The sequence below is a fragment of the Sebastes umbrosus genome, chromosome 20 (genome assembly GCF_015220745.1).
Source record: "Sebastes umbrosus isolate fSebUmb1 chromosome 20, fSebUmb1.pri, whole genome shotgun sequence".
NCBI lineage: Eukaryota > Metazoa > Chordata > Actinopteri > Perciformes > Sebastidae > Sebastes > Sebastes umbrosus.
Window position 1 is genome coordinate 2026274 of NC_051288.1, and position 12689 is coordinate 2038962.

General features: G+C 41.3%; 2 protein-coding genes across 5 annotated transcripts in view; one reads left to right on the plus strand and one right to left on the minus strand.

Moving 5' to 3' along the window:
• The window catches only part of LOC119479124 (myosin phosphatase Rho interacting protein), a 52953-nt gene extending 47936 nt beyond the window's left edge, over nt 1-5017 (minus strand). The window contains exon 1 of one of the 2 annotated variants that reach the window (XM_037754377.1): nt 3989-5017. In XM_037754377.1, coding sequence (XP_037610305.1) covers nt 3989-4111 — 123 coding nt within the window. In that variant the 5' untranslated portion in view covers nt 4112-5017. The remainder of the gene's footprint in view (nt 1-3988) is intronic. The other variant, XM_037754378.1, reaches the window with a different exon arrangement.
• Nucleotides 5018-6908: 1891 nt separating this feature from the next.
• The window catches only part of LOC119479879 (dehydrogenase/reductase SDR family member 7C-A-like), a 9554-nt gene continuing 3773 nt past the window's right edge, over nt 6909-12689 (plus strand). Inside the window, exons 1-3 of one of the 3 annotated variants that reach the window (XM_037755852.1) lie at nt 6909-7099; nt 10120-10274; nt 11979-12093. In XM_037755852.1, coding sequence (XP_037611780.1) covers nt 12073-12093 — 21 coding nt within the window. In that variant the 5' untranslated portion in view covers nt 6909-7099; nt 10120-10274; nt 11979-12072. The remainder of the gene's footprint in view (nt 7100-10119; nt 10275-11978; nt 12094-12689) is intronic. The other 2 variants (XM_037755853.1, XM_037755854.1) reach the window with 2 other exon arrangements.

A 12689-nucleotide genomic window follows, 5' to 3' on the forward strand; every position in this document is an offset into this window, starting at 1 on the left:
TCTGAAAAGTGGTGCTTTTTTATTGTCATCAAAATATAACATTAGCATTTTAAATAAATATTTAATGGTCTAATGGTCTGTCACCATGTCAGTGAATTTAAACTACTGCTTGCCATCTGAGGATATATATAGAGAGAGTGCGTGTGTGCGTGTACAGCCTCTGCTGTTTTCTTACAGTCATTGAGCTATACCTGAGGAATAAGTTGTTGTTTTTTTACCGTGGTATCGAATTAAGCATCGAGAATTGTGGAAATACACTGGTATTGGTATCGACTACTAGATTTCTGGTATTGTGACATCCCTACATCTCACCGTAAAAACCTGTGGAGCGAACATTAGCAGAGTACATGAGCACGTCATTAACTAGCGTTAACTACTGAAGGTATACTGAATGTATATTATACATGCAGCTTTTGCTTTGTAATGATTGTCACAGTGAATAAAGACCGACCCGGCTTTACAGGAACAGTGTTCCTTAATTTAATTATTAATTTAATTTCGTCCCAATCACTAGGTGGTGGTGGTTCACTTTTACACTGTGATGTGTAGGCTTTAGCTTCTATCTTTATCTTTTTAACCTGTTTTCACTGCTGAATCAGTTTCACATCCTGATATATCCTCCAAACGCACATTTTAGATCCTTCTGTCTGCTTTTTTCTGAAATCGTTTTTCCAAAAAATTAGCTAAATATTCATGCAGGGAGTGCAGTCAGTGACAGTGTGGGATCCATGCAGCTCTGACAGCTTGACAGAGTAGCAGCAGCTTAGCGGAGGGTCAATTGAGTCGGATATGTAAGGCTGTTATTGTTTTGCATATCTAAAAAACAAAAAAAACAAAGGTTAACCTTAACAACTATAGAATGTCACTACCATAGCTTCAGATGTTGAGGCAAGCACATTCCTAATTGAGTCAGGATATTTTTTTATGTTGAAGCTCTCGTCTACAACTCTCAGGGACAATTTATCTACTGTGTCATTACAGCCAAACACACTTTACAGGTGTTCTCACCTACATATTTCTGTTACTGCTGAACGATCACAGCTCATAACTGTCTATCAAAGGCTAAAAGTACTTCCTGGGCAGAGCTTCAGTCAGCGCTATAATTGTGCCAGCACTTGAAAGCAAACCATAAATATAATTATATCATGACTACACAGTATAGTATAGCATAGTATAGTATAGGGAAGGGTTATAGTGACGAAAATGAGCGATCACGGAGACAGATGACAGAAAGTTGACTTCTTTAACTTTGTCTTAAGATGTCTTGAAAAGCTATGCTTCCCCAGTAACATGGCATTAGGAGCACTGGAGGACACTGAAGGACTGATTTTTTTCAGATTACCTGTCAAGATATAGTGACCGTTTTATAAAAATAACTTTTTTTACTTTACTACGGTTTTGGAAAGAGAGGAGTGATCAGAGGGGTACTCAGTTGGTTGCAATCTGTAACCACACCACTAGATGCCACTGAATCCTACACACTGTACCTTTAAAGCTTTAGGCTTTGTAACTTTTGACTCCACTGTGTATCCTTATAACCTCACATGGTGGGATTTTGAGCAGCAGCCGCTGGGAAGCTCTACTCTGATTTCCTAACCCCACACTTCCTTTCTCTCCTTGTGTCTTCTGCTCCCACTCCTTAAATTCCATCACATCCCTGCCTGTATTTCTCCGTCTCTCCCACGTACATGTAAACCTTAGCCTGCCTGCATCCTTCATTACTGCCCTGCCTCCCACCTCCTCTCCCGGATAGCATGATCACTTTCCTTAATTCATGTGACCAAGTGAAAAACCGTGACAACAGACTCGAGGGGAAATAAAAACTCCCTTTGGAGCACATTGACTGATATTAAATAATACACTGGGGCTCCAGCAGCGGCCCCTCCCCCCCGGCCCACCTTTTGTTCTAGCCCTGTTAAACAAAGAGATTGTTTTTAGACGATACTGTCCTTCCGACATTTAGCTCTCTTCTCTTTGCATAACTTCTCCACGTGGGCTATCTGTTTCAAAGCTGCATTTTCAAGCTCCAGTTCCCTTTAAATTCTGAATAAATTGCATTTAATCTAGGGCTCAAATTCACTTAGCCAAATCACCTGTTCATGGTGTTTTAACAGCATTACAGGAGGTTTCACTGGGTTACTGCGTTCTATCTCCTCTAAGTCAGCCTGTATCAGTTTCTGAACACTGGGGACATTTGACAAAGCCTAACCCTTGGGCCTGTTGAACAAGGCTCAGAAGTTTAACACTGTTTATGTGGTGTTATATAATACAGCTTTAGGCCAGTAATGGCCTGGTGTGTAGCCCTAACTGGTTCGCGGACAGTCCAGACCGAATCCTTACAAAACCTGCTTGTGCGACTGAGCTCCCCACTAACTGTTTGGATAGCCGACACACTGGAGACATTTTCAAAAGACTATAGTTGACAACACTGACGAGCAAGGACTGGTGGCATATCAGTCTCCAAGGGCAGTAAGCACCCTGGTTCCGGGTGTCATCATACGGGCTGCGGAAGAGAGTGTGGGCCAGGTCGCAGGGAGATTAAAGGAAGTGATGTAACCATAAGCCGTCTATCCTGACTCAGGAGTCTTACATATTAAGGGTTAACCCTGCAATAAACTCAGTGCAGCTACACTTTTGAAAAAGAAAGCCAGTTTGTGCCCCCATACACTCAGAGAGGAGAAGAGGATGCTGACGTTGCCGTTTGGCTCAAGCCGTGTTCAAGGGCCCATCTGGGCCTCATGTCTGGGATCAATTACAGGATACAACAGAGACTAAACTAATGATCTGAGAGAGAGAAACAGGGACTCCGAAAACATGCTTAGAATATGATCTCCACAGCTGAATGGAGCTTCACTCTATCTTTGCTCCACTTATCTTTGTTGTTCTTCAATCGGGTCCCCATTAGCTTCCACATAGTGGTCACTTGTCTGCCTGGGGTACACACTAAAAACAAACAACTGTGGCTAAACAACAGCTGAGGGTTACACAATCAATCACAGAGACCAAACTGGCAGGCAAACACAGCCATTGTAGTTCGAAGGAATCCGCAGGAATTCACTTTCACCACTCTTAGTCAGTCAAAAGGAAAGAAAGAAGTGAAGAAAACCATACATGTCTTGTGTTTTCAGCCTAAATAAACACCCATCTTTCTCTACACAATAGCTGCTATGGCACTGTTGCCTATCGAGATATCGCGATATTATGTATCGTGATAATGTATTGATTATCAAAAACACTGTATCAATTTTGACCTTGGTCACTGGTGTGAAAGGGGTATCAGTGTATGTGAAAGTAGTGCTATGATGTTGAATGTTACAGAGACTGTGATAAATGCAAATGCAGATCCAATTGCTCTGATTGCATAAAAATGTCAACTTTTTTTTAACTCAGATTTTATACACATGGTGGTGTGTTCTTCATACTGTGACACTTTTCCTAAAATTAGATTTTTTTTTTTTTTTTTTTAAATCGCAATATATCACCTTACTTACAGTATCGCAATATATTGAATCGTAACCCCCGTATCATGATATGTATCGTACTCTTGCCAATACACAGCCCTACTATCAAGTACTTTAAGATGGATAGTACCACATGTCAGTATGTGGTACAATCTTTAATGGACACCCTGCTGGTCATTACAACTCAACCTTCATATGTAACTCGATAGGAGGGCTGCTTTAAATTTAACATTTTTAAATGTAAAACAGGAGCTATTACAGAGAGCAAGGCGTTCTCAGAGGTCAGCCTTCATCCTCATGAGCTTCACAAGCTGCTTAAACTGTTAGCAGCCAATAATCATGTTTCACTTTCCAAAGTTTGGCAGCAACAGCAGTTCTTGAAAATCTTTATCTTAGTTGACTTTAAATGATCAAAGGCACTGGGGAATATACATGTTATTAATGTGTATAGTATTGGTAGTAACATACATTGCATTAAATACATGTTATTAATGTGAATAGTATTTGTAGTAACATGCATTGCTCACCTGGGTCAAGTCCTGGTCCGTCAACAGATGCAACTCTCGTGGTTTGAAGCAGTTCTGACATTTACTTTTGTTGAAGAAGTTCGCCTGGAACTTCCTACAAGGGGTTTCTTTAGCGGCAGACATTATATTTATATATATTTATATATATATATATAGCTCTCTGGAGTAGTTTGTCTGGATGTGGAGTAAATCCCGCTGTGTTCTCGTGTGTCTCTTCTATCCCAACTTCGACAAAAAGCTCCAGCAGCTCAGATGTGTTTCTGAGTAACGTTACAAACAGAGCCAACAGGAGTTTTTAGTGTTCAAGGTTCAAATCAAACGCTTCTTTAGTCCGTTTAGGTGGATCCAACTGCTGCTTCCACATAAATAATGAGCTGCCATTAAAGCCAGCCTTCCCTTCCCATCACTCAGTCACTGATGAATGCTCTTCAGTCCATGGCCTCCTGCACAAAGCGGAGTGTGGAGAGGAGAGAGGTGGCTAATATCCTGTTAGCTCGCCAGTTGGCTTCTCCAGATCAATAACGTGATCGCGTACATCAGCCCACAAAAGCAACATTTGCACGCAGTGATCGCCTTCAAGCTCCGAAGCGATAGAGTCCATTAAGTACCAATAGACTCCCATGAGAAGGACCCAACCCAGAAACAAAGCTTGCAGTCAGACAGCAGGCTACTCTCCCAGTCAGTCGCAGCAGTCGGTCCATGCGAACTTCATCCAGAGCTCTTTGCTAGGCTACGGCTAGCCCTGTTAGCTCAGTTAGCTAGCTCCTGAAAGCCTCTACAGGCTGGCGGCGGCTTTAACAGGACTTTTAAAAAGAGACGGTCCGAAAATCCAAACGGTCCCGGTGCTTTTGTCCCCGGTAGAGCCGCTGCATGCAGGAGAAGCAGCTCTCGGTCGGTCACAGAGGGCAGAAGGGGTATTTAGGGGTTGCTTCCATAACTAGCCTGGTTAGCAGCCATAGGTTGAGTCTCTTCTCTCCCAGCGGAGTGAGGGGGAGCAGGGAGAGAGGAATTCTGTGGAGTCTCGCGATAACTGCTCAGTCTCGCCGCTCAACAACGAGAACACAGTTACTGAGCTTTCCCAGGTCGTGTCTGGAAGGTAACCCACAAACTGGGAAATCTTGCAAAAACTCTCGCGAGACTCGCTCCAGGACGACCTATCCTAACCTTACCTAAACTTAACCATCTCGTGAGAGATTCCCAATTCGCGGGTTACCTTCTAGACACGACCAGCTTTTTCAATACATTTCCATTGTGACTGTGACCCTTGATTAGATAACCTTATAAATTTAATAATTAACGCAAGTCAAATAAACAAAACAATAATGCAGCTAAAATACTTAACAAGTCCGCTTTTCAAAATGTTCATTATAGTATAGAGGTAGGCCAACAGAGGTGAAAGAAGTAAAACACAACAAGGTCAAATTTATAGCTATTCCATTACAAGAAATGGTGAATTAAAAATGTTTATTGAGTAGAAGTTTTAGCAGCTAAAATGCTTAAAGTATTTTTACAAGTTAATGTAGCCTACGCATTAATTATGCATAACAACATTATTATGTAGGTTGTGTCAAGCGTGTGTCATTGTATAGCTTGTCAAGGAGGAGTTAATGCAAACAATTTACAGTTTTAATCTAGGCTATGACAATCCAAAAATAATCATATTTTGTACGTAAAATCTTAATCTGCCTAACTGAACCTAACAGATCAATGTAGTGGAGTAAAAGTACAATATACCAGCTGCGACAGTGATGCTGGTTTCATCTTGTGTGTCTGTGTGTGTGTGTGTGAGTCATCATGGCCAAGTGTGGTCCTGCAGACACCTACTGTAGCAGGAACTACCATGGAGGAGGTTTAGAGTATCTTTGCCAGGCGTTTATATTTCTGTCTGTCTGTGAACGGATTTTGTCTCTGCAATAGTGTCACAACCGTGCAAGATGCAGTCATGAAACTTTACAGGTGTGTAGTTGGCATCATTGGGCACAAATTCCATAATAACCTTTCAGCTTATTGTAATTCAAGTGTTCTGATAGATAACTACACTTCTGCATCTCGTCATGGCTCTGTTTTCAGGCTTTACAAAATCTAGCTTGTGACGGGAGATTTTGGCCAATCACAGGTCATTTCAGAGAGAGAGAGAGAGAGTTTCCTATTGGCTGTACTCAGGCTGATGGGCGGTGCTTGGTATTTCCTCAACTTGATCTCAACATGGCTGCCGGGTCACAAACTTTCTCATTTTACAGCTAAACAGTACACTACAAGATGTTTCTGAAAACATTTGAGGAGAGAAAATAGGCATTAACGTAACATAATATTGATTCATATTTGATCAGCGCTGCCTAGTTTGACTGTTTGGTCGGAGTTTGCGAGTGATTGACAGCCGGCTCTTATAGACTTATGGACTGCAGACTCCAGATCAGCTCTGACTGCTTGTTTTCCTCCGGTCTGTGAAATCTTGCATGTTAGGAGCAAAAAAATCATGTTCCTCTGTGTCCTCACACAGAGGAACATGATTTTTTTTCAGATAGCCTGTCTCATGCACTACTGTCAGGATACAGTTTTATAGAAATAACTTTTTTTAATCATATTTGCTCCATTTCTACCCACTGCAGCTTTAAGTAGGCTACAGTATTTAGTTATTCTATAATTAGCTTACTTAATCATTTGGAATGAATCTAGTGAGTCACCCAAATTAAAGTCTAAGTTGTGCAGTCTTGAAGCTGTAACCTAACTTAGGAAAGTGACTTAATCGAGTTACTTCTGCATTCGCGTCATTTATCAGTTGGAAAATATTACTAACTAAAACAGCAGTTCAATGAAAACACTTTCCCCTTAACACAACTCATTTTTGGCCCATGCTGGCTACAAGGGTACGTGCCTCAGATACCACATATGTGTGTATTAATGGCCGTCCGAAGCAGAGGCTATTATAAGCAGCAGGTTGCAGTGGACAGCAGCGGGACAGACAGACAGAGGGACAGAGCTGTGTGAATGGACGAGGGACATAGAGGGAGAAGTTACCTCACTAAATCCGGAAAAAACAAAAGCCAGTCCTGCTGAAGGATTAGCTCCCTGTCCGTGCTGTAAGTGAACCAAGAATAACACAGATTACAGGTGTGTATGTGTGTGTGTTGTGTGTGTGTGTGTGTGTGTGTGCGTGTCGTTGCTATATATGTGCACTCACAAGCTGACTAACTCACTGGGATCCAATATTGTGTAAATCCAAATATGGGGCTGCGATGGGAAGTGGGTCTCTGCAGTCATCATAAATACTATAGTTTTAATGTGGATTAGGGCTTATCTTAATGTATTTTCCCAAGTAAAGCAGGGCAAGTAAGGTCATCCATTGCTTATAAATGTGAGCCTCTTCGGTTGCCCACCCTTGGGGTATCCTATGACAATATCCTGGAAGTGATATAGTGCAAGGCATTCTGTGGTGGCTGAACGGCCAGAATATATTTAGCTGTTCTCCTCAAACTCGCTTTAGATGGTAAGTGTGTTAGCATTAGCAAGGCCACAAAATGCAAATTCTTCTCTCAAGGGGGTTAACACATTTAGAGCAGAAAACGGGTAGAACTACACATACACTATACATCTCCCTTACCAAATAATATACTTATTTTAAACTTAAAATAAGAGAGTATACTTTCAGTTGACTTTTTATGTACTTATCAGAGATATACTGAAGTATACTTAGCTTATGCAGACAAGTATACAGAAAAGTCTACTTGGCTTATGCTTGTACTTAATCTTTTGATCGAGATATGAAAAGTATAATTAAGTATTCTTCCCTTATAGGCCCACAGAAAGGTATCCTTGGCTTGTAGTTGTGCTTACTGTTTGATAGAGTAGCCTATTAAAGTGTGTGAGAGTTTGTAAACAAATGTTTTGATATGAATTTAGTTCAATTCATCAAGAATTTTTAAAGTTTTTGGATTTTCCATTCACCGTGGAGGCATGTGAGAATTGTTTTTAATTTTTTTATCATCACAAAACATCAAGTCAAATAGCAAAATGAGCAAGTCTCTTTATGTAATACATAAATCATTAGCTAAGTACTATATGTTAAAGTATATAAAGTGTACTTTCATAAATAAACTAAAAAGTGGGCTACAAGTATATACAAATATACTTGCAGTATAAAAACTATTAAACTGAGAGTACTTTAAAGTGTACTTTCATAAACTAAAGAGTGGGCTACAAGTATACTAACAGTATACTTCACTTGTAGTATAGTTCATAGTATAATTAGCAATAGCTATAAACTCTCTGTGCAGCACATCAGTTTCATGCCCTGTATTGGAACTATGTTAAATTACATCGTCCCTATCAAATAAAAATAAAAAATCTAAATCAAATATAGTTGCAGTACAAAATACAACTTAAATGTAAACTAGTTGTGTACTCAAAGTTTACTGTTCTTACTCTTAAAGTACACTTAAAAGTATCAGCTAAATCAACTAACTTATCAACTAAAAAGTGGGCCAATTTAGTCCCAAGAAGTATTGAATTTGTACACTTACAAGTATACTTCTAGTACAAAGATATTAGTATACTTACTAAATAAAGTATACTTCAGGGAAATATAATTGAACTTCACTTAAAGTGACTGTTTTTAACTTCGGGTCGGTGTCCCATGTGCGTTCGCGTGTGGTTACGCTGTTCAGACAAGACTCCAACACAAACTACATGGAAGCACCAAAACCTCTTGGTTGTATCTAGTGAAGCCCGTCTGTTGAACAGTGTTGGCCGCGGTCGGAGGGTGTGGGGGAGACTGTAGCTTTGGTCTCCAGGGCCGGAGTCTCTGCTGTACTCTGCTCCTCTGCTACTCTGCCTGCTTGCCTTCACTCACACACCGCACTCGTTCTCGCTATTTCGCTCCACTCTCGTGTGCATGCGCGCACACTCCACACTGCAGAAGAGTTAGTTTAGCTCTGAGAATATCTAGTGAATGTACAGTGGACGTTTGTTCAGAAATAACTGCTGCAGCTCCTCCAGACCAACAGAGGTTTCCCGTGTCTTGTGGAGTGACGGGGCTCCGCAGAGAGAAACGTTATCGTCTCCGACCAAAACTCCGGTGTCTCCCCTGTTCCCTCCGGCCACGGTCGGGAGGCTGAGGCAGGAAAAGCCAACACTAGGATCAGCATTGATTCATGGAGAGACCTTCGTCTGGTCAGCTAACATTACTGCCAAGCAGCTGAAATATAGAGTGATATTGTGCTTTTAGCTGACGTGTGTCGCCTCACTGTTTTGAGCGATGCTCGTTCATGTCTATGTAGAGCGAGCACAAGCGCGAGCAACAGGACGCTGACTTTCGTTGATTTAACGGCCACAGGTGTCGCTGTTAACAAGCATTTCTGATTCTTACAAACAGTCCCTTTAAGTATACTTCATAAAATAACCTTGAAGTGTGCAATTTTTTTGTAAGGGCTGATATACTGGTCTGCAAGTATCTTTAGATAGATGGACAGTTGGCTACAAATGACTCAGGACTAGGAAGTCATTTACATTTCGGCTATCTGGCTTTTGCATGTTACATGTTGTCCACTTTAGAGTAATAGTGTGTCATACGCTTACTCACTTTCTTGCCAAGAGTAACTGTAGAAGAGAAGATCAATACCACTCTCGATCTTCTCATCTAACTCTCGGCAAGAAAGCAAAGAAGCATATTTCCCAAAAATGTCAAACTACTGCTTTAAATACAAATGCAGTAGTTCCATAGGTTGAACATTGACCTCTATTTTACCCTGATTATACAAAGATTGCAGAATCAGATTTAGGAAGGTTACTGTGTTACTATGTTCCTGAAGTACACTGATAAGGTGAATCCTGATAAAAACCCATCATCCATTATTGGTTTCCATGATCGCATCAATACCAACCACAAAAGGGGAGTTACAGATACAGAAAAGAATTTAGAGAATGGGTTTTCGGCTTTCACATAACATGAGATGTGTTCTGCATGTGTTATTGACACTGTATTAGTTTACACCACTAATGAGCCACACCTCAGGAGGCCTAAAACCTGATCTCAGCTGTCCTGCAGCACAGCACACAGACTGCTGGCTCTTCTAATGCAGGTCAGTAGGTCTGTAGCTGTTCCCCGCTCTCATCCTGTGCCCTCTCCTCTACAGGACATGGCCCTACCCTCTGTGACGGTGTTGCCCCTGCTGATTGTCGTGGCGGCGGGGGTGTACTACATCTACAATGAGGTCATGCAGTTCATGTCCAAATCCTTAGTGCGAAACAAGTGGTGTGATTACTGATGCTGTGTCCGGGGTGGGAACTGGTAAATGATCCCCTTGTGTTTTTAATATTTAACTTGATTTATTGCCATGGAGGTTTTGTTTGTCAGCAGGATGTCTCAAAGGCAGATTCCATGAAATCTCACTAGACTTGTAATCCTTGGGGGCTAAGGCACAATTGACTTGTGGTGATTCAGATCTTGGATTTGTGTCATTTGATGATTATTGTGTTGTAGCCATGACTAAAATGAATGGAGACTCACCCAATTCAAGGTATGTTGCTTTGAACGGCATGTTTATAATAGTTTTGATATATTAAGAAATTACACTTATTTGCTTTCTTGCTGAGAGTTAGACAAGAACATTACCACTCTAATATCCATCCATCCATTATCTATAACCGCTTATCGGGGTTGCGGTGTGGGTTGGAACTGAAGGCGGGGTACACCCTTTACAGGTCGCCAGATGATCACAGTGCTGACACATAGAGACAGACAACCATTCACACTCACATTCACACCTACAATGAACCTAACCTGCATGTTTTTGGACTGTGTCAGGAAACTGGAGAACCCGGAGTAAACCCACACTAACACGGGGAGAACAGTGATAACTCCACACAGAATTTCCACACTCCACACTTGTTGTGAGGCAACAGTGCTAACCACCGTGCTGCCCCACCGCTCACATCATGCAACAGCAAGGAGGCTGTGAGCTTAGCGTAAAGACAGAAAGCATGGACCAAACAGCTAGTCTGGCTCTGTCCAAATGTAAAAAAGTTTTACACTTTGGTCTTTTTACGAAACAAATGAGACACATAACGTGTTATTAATTAGTGAGCTTTTTTTTCTTCTTTTTTGCTTCGGACAGATCTAGGCCAGCTGTTTCCATCCTGCTACAGAGATCGGAAGCCTCAGCCATCTGTCTAAATATTTTTTGTGGTAACAATCTTCTTATCTAACTCTAATCTATTTATAATTTGCGTTTTTACAGGGCGTTAATTTCTTGGCTGGTTGCCTAGCAATGCCTAACAATTTGTGGTTTGCGGGGGTTATGTGTCAGACTACTTCCTGGTCGGAAAGAGTCACTGTGAAAACAAGACTCCAGGAAGTCACTGCTGCTGGCCAAAGAAGTAGCAATAAAACTACAACTGCTTAGGTTTAGGCAACAAAACAACAACTTCTTTAGGTTAGGCAACAAAACTATAACTTCTTAGGTTTAGAAAAAAAACACTTAGTTAGTTTAGGGAAAAACATCTGACGTATCATGACTACGAACACAAAGAGAACTACACATTGATGGTTTCCACGGACGGGATGCGAACTCCAGTCTCCTGGGTGAAAACCCTCACGCTGTCTATACTACAGCGCCTGACTTCCACTCCTGTTATAAGTTACTACGGTCACTAGAGGTCGCTCTCGCGTTCTTTTATTACAACTGCTTTTGGTGATCTACCATGTGAATAGATGATAAAACCTATATTGGGTGTAGTAGGCCCCTATTGACCACATCTATGGGGCTTATAGCGACGACTGATAACGACTATTCAATAGCCTGACAACAGACTAATCGGCTGGCTAATCAGCAGCTGGCTGTAGCTTCATATTTAGCATACGGACATGACAGTGGTATCAATCTCGTATCTAACTCTTAACAAGAAAGCGAATAAATGTATATCACAAAATGTCAAAACTATTTCTTTAAATGAAGTGCTAAAGTTATTTACAAGTTTTTTTCTTTCTGTTCAGAGTGTGCCCAAACTCTTCCATAAGGGCGGTGCCAGACTGATCCTGTGTGGGACTAGCTGGGATAAGCTGGAGTCTCTGTATGACTATCTGACTAATGACACTGACCCCCAGCGAGGTGAGGAAATGAATAACATGCTGGCATTCATTTCAGTTTGAAACAATCATCATACACATGCCAGACTCTGAGTAAACCCTTCCAACTTAAAACCATTACTCTTTTTTTGTCGTGCTGAGTCACCTTTTTGGCACCCAAATCTTTCAGTATGGCTGCTCCAGTAAACACTACTATCTCATGTCTATTATATCCCTTCACACCAATGACCAGGGTCGGACCAGGGTTATCTGACCCTGGTTCAACCCCCCTTTTGTCAATTCAAACCAAGCCAGTCAACCCGGGTTAATCCCTGATCAGGACAATTCAGATACGACCTGGGTCAGTATTAGTATAGTATATTATAGTATTAGTATGTTAGTATGCACTGAAAACTTTGTCAGTACAGTGACAATTCTTATCAGTGAGCAAAATCTTTTCCATACCACAAAAATCCCTCAAATAACCATGAAGAATGAATGAACACAGGACACTGACATGACATGGTGGCTTTACAGTTTTAAGCAAGAGAATAGCAGGTTCTGTCTTTGTTTTTATCATAATCCTCTGCTCTGTCACCACCTCCCACATCACCGCTTCCTCCTTTTGTCAACACAATA